General features: G+C 46.1%; 1 protein-coding gene across 1 annotated transcript in view; it reads right to left on the bottom strand.

The window, feature by feature from the left end:
- The window catches only part of Tgm7 (transglutaminase 7), a 24,032-nt gene extending 14,587 nt beyond the window's left edge, over positions 1-9,445 (bottom strand). Inside the window, exons 1-4 of the mRNA XM_055609472.1 lie at positions 9,436-9,445; positions 3,398-3,580; positions 2,314-2,559; positions 769-887 (exon numbers count right to left, since the gene is read on the bottom strand). Coding sequence (XP_055465447.1) covers positions 769-887; positions 2,314-2,559; positions 3,398-3,580; positions 9,436-9,445 — 558 coding nt within the window. The remainder of the gene's footprint in view (positions 1-768; positions 888-2,313; positions 2,560-3,397; positions 3,581-9,435) is intronic.
- Between the last annotated feature and the right edge of the window lie 805 nt (positions 9,446-10,250).

Raw genomic sequence — 10,250 nt, 5'->3', positions numbered from 1 at the left:
AAGAAAGAAAGAAAGAAAGAAAGAAAGAAAGAAAGAAAGAAAGAAAGAAAGAAAGAAAGAAAGAAAAGCCCCACACCAGGGCAGTGTGAATAGAGGGTTCAGTGGGGAAAAGTGCCTTCCAGCAAACCTGATGAGAGAAGTTCAATGCCCAGGGCCCACCCTGTGGTAGGAGGAAAATGACTCCCTCAAGTTGTGCTGGCGTCTGTGTGTGCCATGCATGCTTGCATCAATTCACATGCACACACTTAAATAAGTAAAATTAAATTGTTTACTTTTTAAAACTTAAAACGGTAGGAGGGGGTCTGGAGAGATGACTCCACAGTTAAGAGCGACCTGAGTCTTATTCTCACCACCTTCGTGGCGACTCACAGCCATCTGTAAATAATTCTAGTCTCAGGGAATCCATCACTCTCTTCTGGCTTCCTTGAGTGCTAGGCACACACACAGTGCACAGACCTACGCACAGTCAAAAGCCCTCATACACACACAGAACGGGGCGTTGCTTTCAAATCCTAGAAGAACGAAAGGCCACTCATATACTGGCCCCTAGTAGGGCTGGTAACTGGTACCCAGTTCATTACCCTTGGGTCGACTTTCATCATGCTCTACTCTTCTTAGTAAAGTGTAAAAGCCTTGAAAGGAAAGCCATCTTTTCTCTGCTCGCTCCTCTCACGGGATGGGAAATGGGCCAGCACCTTACACAGTGCCCTTCATTAGCTAACAGCCCCCACCAAGCCCGCCCAGGCCCACCTCCAGGAGATGTGTTACCTGCCCATAGTTCCACGGCCTGGAGGTGATGGAGTTTTCTTGACCCTTGTAAACAAAGCCATAATCACTCATGATATACTCCTGCAGCAGGACTTCGCTCGGCAGGTAGACGTCGTCCTCTGGGCAGTAAAGAGTAAGGGAGAGAAAAAGAAAACCACACGACAATGAACAAGCATGAAATTTAAAACCAGCCTAAGAGTAGTGAAATCTTTCTGGAGACAGGAAGAATAGTCAATGGGTGATTGTGGGCAACAGAAATTAAGACTGGACCCTCTTAGAATCCAGCTGTGTGCTTATCCAGAGACAAGCAACAAAATCTACGCTATAAAAATGAGAGATGCTGGGTGCGGTGGCTCAACCTTATCATCCCAGCACTCTGGGAGGCAGAAGCAGGTGGCTCTCTGTGAATTTGAGGTCAGCCTAGTCTACAAACGCTGTCTTAAACAAAAACAAAAAGATAGGCTACGAAATCATAAGATTGTTTTATTTTAGACTTTTGGAAAATACAGGAGGAAAAAAATCTCTCATTCCCACTACTTAGAAATGCCGACCATTACATTGTAATGTACTAGTAATTAGTTAGAATCAAATTGAATTCTATTTGCTAAATTATCTCACTTAATGTTACAGTATAGATATTTTCATTGTGTCGTTAAAAATTCTCGGGGGGGGGGCATGACGGTACACATCTGTAACTCCAGTTCCAGGGGGCCTGAAACTCTCATGCAGACATACAGGCAAAACACCAATGCACATGAAATAAAAAGAAATAAGTTATTTTCAAAAATTCCTTGTGGGACCAGCTGTGACTTCGCACACTTTGATCCCAGCACTCAGGAGACAGAGCCAGGTGGATCTCTATGAATCTAAAAACAACCTGTGAGTCTGAAGAGCCCAGGACATCCTCATGCCACCCCATTCTGCTGGGAGCCTCCTACCCTAGGTTCTGGGGAACAGCTTGTGCTGACCCATAGAGGGAAGGTAAATGACACAGCTTTGAGCAGGTACACATCCTTTCCCGTGTGCGTGTGCTCTGCTATGACAAGCCCCAGTGCGCAGCTCTCCCCCTCCCTGCACTTCCTGAGTGGGTCAGTACTCAAGGATTTGAATCATGGTTTTTGCTTTAAAAAGAGCCTGCTCCATCCCCTTGATGCCACAGCCTGCTCCTGGCTCCCGAGTCTGCCATTTAGAAGCGTTCTTCCCACTGTAAATAAAGTTGCTTTCTGGTTCACTTAGACTTTGGAGGTCTTTTCCTCATTACATGCATCACTCTCAGACCCAACAGTCTGCATAATGAGGTCCAGGCCAGTAGGGTTATGTAATGAAGGCCCATCTCAAAACAACAACGAAACAAAACAAAGCAAACAAACAAAAAAAAGTTATAAGTGATTTTTGCAGCTGAGACAGGATTGTGAACTCAAGACCAGCCTAGACAACATATGTTGCACAGATATGCGATGATTATCTGCCAGGCTTTGCCAGAAGAACCTGAAAGAACCTTTCCAGTGCATCGAGCTAGCACTACAAGCTGGGAGCAAGTCCTACCTTTAGTCCATGGGTTAAAGAGCAAGATGAAATTCCCCAGCGGGTAAGTCACACCAGGCCCCTGGTCCCGAGAGATCTCTGTCTTCAGTGTGTAGTGGCCAATGACTGCATTAGCTGGCGAGAAAATCGAGACCTGGAGAGAGTTGCTGTTAATCGTGAAGTCAGAAGCACTCCAGACATTCCCATGCCGGGTCTGGCTGAGCAAGAAAGTGGCTCGGGTCCTCAGAAGCTCTGTGGGCTCCGGTCCTGAGTAGGAGAGAAGGAAGATCCTAGAGGAAGGCTCAAAGGTCCATGGGATGGAGCTGGAGGGATGATGGTCCAGCAATTGAACGTGTGTGCTGTTCTTGCAGAGGACCTGAGTTCGGTTCGCAGAATTCATGTAAGACAGCTGGAAACTACCTGTAGCTTCAGCTCCAGGGGAACTGATGCCCCCTTTTTAGCCTCTCAGTGTGCGCGCACATGCACTTAAAAGTAATAAAATAACATAAAATAAACATCTTGTATGATTCCCTGTAGCCTGACAGATCCCTACCTTCTCCCGACATTTGCCAAAGCCTTTTGGTTTAAGGCTTTTACTGACACTTAAGATTTTTGGACTTCAGCTGGGTAGTGGTGGCACACTCCTTTAAACCCAGTACTTGGGAGGCAGAGGCAGGCAGATCTTTTGAGTTTGAGGTCAGCCTGGTCTACAGAGTGAGTTCCAGGACAACCAAGGCTACACAGAAAAACTGTCTCAAAAACAATAAACAAACAAACAAACAAACAAAACTTTGGGCCTGTTTTTTGCTTTTATGTTTTTGTTTTGTTTTTTTTCCCCATGAGAATAAAGACAAGGGCATGTCTGGGGAGTTTTACAACCATGCTTGTCTACTTTCGGATTGGCTGTTGTGGCTAAAACATCACAACTTGCTGAGCTAGCCAAATATTTTCTAAACAGGACTAACAGTACTATGAGGGTCCTAGGGGTCCCAGGAGAGAGGGCAGGGCACCTCAGAGAGTGGTGGCAAGAGCCCCTCCCCAGGTGAACTTTGCCAACTTTCTGTTTTGAGGGAACCCAAGGAACCTGAGGGCCGGGCGAGCTCACCTGTCTCAGCCACAAAGGTGAGGTGGTCATTTTGGGGCTGGAAGGGTCGATTGAAGGACAATGTTAAAGCGAATTTCTGGCCACGGCGCACAACGAGCCTCGATAAGCCCATCTCCTGGGTGTGGTGGTCCTTGCTGTTCCTGGGGATCTGCAGTTCCACAGACCTGAGCTCCAAGGCTGCCACTTGGAGGAGGGAAGACAGGTCACTGCCCGGCTGAGACACTTGGAGTCATTTCTATGACATTAGCCTTTTTGCCCCTCTACCTCCTAATTTCATGACAACCTCAAAGGACAGTTCAGCAGGTTCTAGCAGGGGATAAGGAGGACCATCAGTCCTAGAGACACTAGAGCTGGAGGGCTGGTCCCTAGAGAGCAAAGCAAGGTCCAGATAATGGAAAGCCACTCTTATCTCCTCCCGCTGGTTTAGGAATAAACGCTTTGGGATTTTGTATGATTGAAGTCAGTGCACTGTCTGGAGGATGGGCATCTGCTATAAGATAAGTTTCTGCTTTCAGATATGGGAGGGGGAGGTTGGGATTATGTGGGGCTCACTTTCTGATTCTCAGTTTTGTTTCAGGTCTAGGCAGAAGGCATTGTGGGTATACACCTAGTGTATGGTTGTAAGATTCTCCTACCACAGTAGACAAGTAGATAGCTTCTAGAGTGACTCAACCCTAGCTCATCACCTCGACCTTGAACAACATCCTAGATAGACATTAGTGCGTTCATCTGAAAAGTGGGAAGATGATCATGTTTCTACTTCATAGGGTTTGCATGTGTGAGAACCTCTGCTCCATGTCACGCACAGAGAAAATACCTGGTAAATTTTTAGTCACTCTGCGTAGCAGCCATCATGCATGCTCACTTTGAATTTGCTTCGCTGTTGCTGATGATGATGGTCATATTGCATTTATTGTCAGTAAAAACCCTTTAGGTCTTTCCTCTAACAAGTCCAACCTACTAGTAGGTTTAGAGAGTGACTATCCTCCAAGCCAAACAACCCCTGTCCTAGGGAGTTCAGCTGGGGCTGCGGGTAAAAGGATTACTTACCCCAGGTGGGTTTTGCTGACTGTTTACACCCCCTCTGGAAAAGTGAGGAAGGTCATGAGACCCTTTACCTGGGTCCCCAGCCACTCCCTACCACCTGTGGAGGCCACCTTAATTACATGTGGCCTCCTGGAAGAGTTGCAGGATATGAGTGAAGGAAGACTGGGGGGCAGGGCTCCATCTAGCCAGCTAAGGTGCAGACTCTTCAAGGAGGAGCGCCCACACCCTTGAAAGTAACCCCTCACCTGTGCTCTGGGAGGAAGCCCAATGAACCCATTGGTTCCCCAGAGTGAACTTTGTCAGAATCCTGTCTCGGTTTGTCATTGGGGCTTTAGTTTTAGGAGAAGAGGTGGAAGGGATTTTAGTGACATAAGTTTTGGAATCAAGTTTAAGGAAGGTGAAGGGGCTGGTAAGACAGACTGGTAGTTGTTGGGTTTTAGACCCTGGGCAAGCAGCTGAGGTGCTTAAATAGGCCTATTTAGGTGCCTATTTAACATCTCAAAGGGACCTGGCCTCCAGGCTCTCCCAGCATTCCCCAGTCCCTACCTGTTACAGAGTATGACTGGCATAGGCAGACCTCTACTCTGAACTTTCCAGCCCAGGGTTGGGCTTCTCCTCCCCTGGAGGCTCTTCCTATATAATCCAGATATTTTGCTCTCTCTCTGTGTCTCTCTGTCTCTGTTTCTGTCTCTGTCTCTCTCTCCTCTCTCTCTCTCTCTCTCTCTCTCTCTCCCTCTCGCTGTGTGTGTGTGTGTGTGTGTGTGTGTGTGTGTGTGTGTGTGTGTGTGTACTCTCTTTTTTTCTCTTTCCCCCAACCCCTTCTGCACGGCCCCTTCCTGGTCCTCGAGACTGATGAACCGGCCTGAGAGCTACCCCCAATAAACCTGCTTTTACACTTTAATTTGGCTCAGTTGGCTTTATTACTTCGGTGGAGAAACCATTCAATAATTGCCTAGGAAAGATCCCAGGGGCCTACATGCTGGAGGGAGAGAACTGACTCTGTAAAATTTATCCTCTAACTCTCACATGTGTGCTTAATATTCAAGAAACACATATACACATACACAGAGAGAGAGAGAGAAAGGTGATCAGTAAGAAAAGCAGGATAGACAATATCACAGAGTATGGAACACTGAAAAAGCAAGAACTATTTTATTTGTAAGTCATAGTGTGAGCTATGGGTCATGGTGAAAAGTTTGAAAGCAGCTAGCCTAGATCCCATTGTAAGGTGACTTAAGGGGCCTGAACTGTTCCAAGACCCCTGAGCTTCCTGGGAAGGCACTCCACCCTAAACACTCCTTCCAGAGGCCCGCTCACCTTGAAAGCTAATGTACCCTGAAAGGAGTGAAGGGCACCAGGAGGCCTTAGTGTACAGGAGCGAACAGGGCTGAGGCCGGCTTTTCTGACTGCTGGACACTGCTTGAGCACAGTTCCTAAGGGAGCCGGCTCCCTTTGCCCAGGCTTCTTCCAGTTTGGGAAGCAGAGAGGGAAGGGTGCCATCTCCCAGGCCCACAGCTGCGTGCATGAAGAAATACATTCACCACCAGACACTTAGGCTTTCTTTTAGCCTACTTAAGATAATGATGTGTTGGCTCAACCAAGAGCTTTTCATGTCAAGGAGACATGACTTAGAATAAAAGGAAAGGCTTCCAGTGAAGCCAGAAAGGGAAGCTGAGAGAAGCAGGAAGAAGCTCAACAATGCAGGAAATCCAGTAGAATCAATTAGAAAAACACGTCAGCACCCACAAGGCCTGACTTGGATGGAGTCCCATTGCAGTTAATAGTGTGAGTAAGAGGAGAGGCGAGCCTCAGACACAAGACTCCTGGCGCTTACTTGATTAACACAATGACAAGGGTATAAAAGGATGAAATTATATCCGGATATATTATCAGCCTTTCAAAGAGGTGGGAGGAGACATTAAAACAGTTGTCTGCCTAGGAAGAATCCTTGGAGAAACCAAAGCCCGAAACAGCCCTGCTGTCTGGCTGGGCTGCATCCCTCTACTTGGGTCTTGGTCCTGAGGGAATCACAATCATGTCTGAGGCTTTCTTTCGCCACTGAAGATGCCCCATCCCATGATTGCTTGCTTTCACAATCACTTCATTTTCTGCAAAACACTCAATAACATCTAGAGGTTTAGCTCCACAAAGCAGACCTTGGTTATCTTGAACCTGAATTCCCCCATGTCCAGATCCAAGCATTTTAGAAAATCATGCTGTATTCAGGGAATTTTAACCAAGAGCCAGTCCATTATCCGTGTCCAAAATCATTTATATTCTTGTGAATACTTTATGATGGAGGTAATAAATATTGTTCCTGATATGAAGGAAGGTTCTGGTCAGAACTGGAATTCAAGCCCAAGCAGGCTGGCTTCAGAGGCTGTCCCTTAGTCTTCACCAATGCATAGGTTTATATTGGGGAAGTGTTGCTTTGATCAAGGGTAGGTTTTTGAGCAGGAGTGGCTCATCAAAGCTGTACTTTGGGATTAATTTAACTGTGGTGTTTAGCCCAGACCAGAAGGGGCGGGGGGGAAGCCTCGGGCGGAGACGGCAATGAGACTTCTGTCAAAGCGATCTCAGCCAAAAGGCTAATGGGAACTTAAATACAGGTGTTGGGAAGACCGCAAAGGGGACCACCCATGTGTCCCAGGGACCAGCCTCCACGGCATGTGGCAGTTAATAAATATGTGTTGAAACAATTTGATTTGCTTGGCTCCCTAAAGACCCTACAGGTGTAGGTGAAGATCAGAGCCAGCAAAGGAATCCATCGCCAAGGCCAGGGACGCTCCAGGAGGAGACACTAAAGGTGAGTTACCTATGGTACAACCAGCAAGAGACCCGGCCTCCACCACCAAACCACAGGTGGACTCAATGCCCTCCTTCTGCCTTACTCTCCATTTGTGCTAGCTCTCTCTCTCTCTCTCTCTCCACTTACTATTATTACAATCATCTGAGCACTATGATACACACTTCACTCCTTTTCTGTTCTTCAGTTGTTTTTTTTTAAAAGAGAAAGATTATAATTTAAAAACCACAAAGATTACAAGCTGTGCAAAAGTTTATGCGGCGATTCCTACACAGCAAGATTACCAGACTGCCCTGTGGGTATTTAATTCTGATCTTATCTACCAAGTCCCTCATAAAACAACTCTGACTTTTTTTTCTCACACTGTGGACTCCAAGTGGACCGTGGCCATGTCTAGACATCTCCAACCCTCCCTTACGCTCTCTGTGTCTTCACCACACCAGTTTTCCAAGCAAAATACAGCAGCCACCTTCCGGAAATCCTTCCAGAGCGCTTCATTTCAGAGCACGGGACCTGCCACAGTAGCTGCATCGGTAGCTGATAGGTAGTGAGTGGTAAGAAGCCTCCGTGGTTTTCTGTACATTATCTCCTTCTGTCACTACGACTATCCCAAGAGCTATTACCAACTCCACGTGACAGGTGTATAGAAAGATGAAAGTTAAATAGCTTGCCCAGTGTCACCTAACTTAGTGCCATTTAAATTGAGTTTGACTAAACTTCCTAGTCCCTTACCTGGAAGGTGACCCTAGGGCAAATGAGTCCTGACTTCCTTCCAGAGAGTCATCTACATTTTTGTGCCTTTTTTTTTTTTTCCAAGAAATGAACAGACCTTGTAGGAGCTGCACTACTGGAAGAATTGGGGATCTGTCCCCCAACCCAGGCTTCTCTGTAGCACCTAAGGGGGCCAAACAACCATGAAAAACCACAGCTGCGTTTCCATTCCATCATCCAAAGGTACCAGAGAGTGCGGAAGTTGGGGCTTTCTGGATAAGGCTCGGTTTAAAGAGCACCTGCCTGGCACGCACAAAGTCCTGGGGTGGGTTCACAGCACCACTGGGTGTGGTGGTACACACCTGTAATGCTAGCACTTGAGAAATGCAGGTTAGAGGGTCAGAAGTTCTAGGTCATCCTCCTTCGATGCGTAGTAAGTTCAAGGTTAGCCTGGGCCACCTGAGACCCTGTCTCAAATGACCAATAAGACAAAAGCAAACAACAAACAAACAAAAAGTACAGAGACCCCAAAGCAGCTTAGTAGCTCAGAATGGAACTGGTCCCAGGACCCACCTTATCTCTTTGCATAGTCTGCAATTCCTTAGGCTCAGAACCACCTATTTTTCTGTTAATCACTTACTGTAAACTCTATTGCTTCCTTGAAATGTTTTTGCTTAATGGTGTCTATGTGACTGATTAACTGTTTACACACCCAAACCAGCAGCTTTAACAGCTGTTATGGGATCAGAAAGCAGTTCCTGGGTTGACTGCAGAGGTTAAATCAGTAAGTCTTTTGGCTAATGTATAAAAGTAGCAATAAATATTAGAGGAGTCATCTTGACATAATCATAAAATGCAAACTAAAACCATAATGAGATTCATCTTTGGTCTATTGAAAATGCTTGAATTACAATAACCTATTTTGTAGAGAGCATATGGAAACGGGCTGCCTTGTATAGTGAGAGTGGGACTGTAAACTCATACAGACTTAGAGTCAGTTGATGACCAATCAAAACTTAAAGTGGATATTGCCCTTGCTCCAACGCTTATTTTTTTTAGAAATTTTGCATATAAAATACTTCTGTACATCTCTGCAAATTTCCACCAACAGGGGCCTCCATTGCAACATGGTCTGTAAGCGTGAATACTAAAACATAAATGTCCATCAGGAAGAGACAGTAACTAGTTGACACGTTTATTAAATAAGCTGTGCGTACGTGTCCTCCTAGGACTTCCTAAGGCTATTCCAGCTCTGAATTTTAAAGGCAAGATAGAAAGAAAATGGGTGAGCGTATGAAATGGGCTCCAAGAGCCAAATGAAGGTGAGGAAAAGAGAGGAAGGAGACAAAGTACACAGTGAGCCCTGCTCTGCCACTTTAGGCTCTCTGGTCTTCTCTGCACTCCTCCTCTCCCAAGATTACTCCCTCTCTTGACTTAACACCTCATAAAAGTTAAAGAGATTGCCAGTACTCACCAGGATCCATCTCCCTCAAGTCAGTCAAGGCCCTTTAAAGGGCCAGCATTAGGGTTCTGGTTCTGATGCCTCTCCGAGCGAGTGTCAGAGCCATCCTTCCATCATGGAGCTGGGTGGGGCTGCCACTTCCTCCTCCTCCCATCCCTTCTCTGAAATTCCCTGTTGTTACAGGTGCCTTCTAGCTTAAGGAAAGAAGCCCGGCCTTAAGCCTTTAGAACACTTGCTGAGGGGTTGGTTTCTGTGGCCTTCTGTTAAGCTGTGAAGCGCCCAAGTGACATGGAAGGCAAAGCCAGCTTCAGTCTATTCTTGAGCTCTTCTGTCAGATCAGGACTCAGACTCACATTCATTCTAAACCCTCTAGGCTGGCATCACCCGACAGTGTCACTGTTGAGACAGGAATGACTGGAAAACATAGTGTCCCAAGGAACATAACAGACAGATAGTCACAGAAGGGGACTGTGCTGCTCATTAGGACTCAGAGAACTTTGCACACCGAGGAAGAACAAGGGATAGTGAAACTGTGGGTTGTCCAGTAGAATAAAATGAAACAGGTGCTGTTTCCAGTGACGGGGAGAAGTGTCTCTGATAAGTTGTTAACTCATAGAAGACAAAAATGATGCCATTTAGCTGATTACACAGATGTGCCTATTTAAAGAAGACGGACTATAAGAAACAGAGCATTTAAGAATTATTATGAGCTTCTTTTTTATATTTCAGAGTAAAAAAAAAAATGAAGTCTATAGTCCGTATATAAAATGCTTAATTAAGGAACACTAGGTTGCCCTTTTGAGTGGTACCTCCTGGGATGGGTCAAG

Source organism: Psammomys obesus, unplaced genomic scaffold, assembly GCF_907164565.1.
Source record: "Psammomys obesus unplaced genomic scaffold, mPsaObe1.curated_primary_1811, whole genome shotgun sequence".
Classification (NCBI taxonomy): domain Eukaryota; kingdom Metazoa; phylum Chordata; class Mammalia; order Rodentia; family Muridae; genus Psammomys; species Psammomys obesus.
The sequence above is the reverse complement of the archived record's forward strand: the minus strand, read 5'-3'. Positions and strand labels throughout refer to the sequence as shown.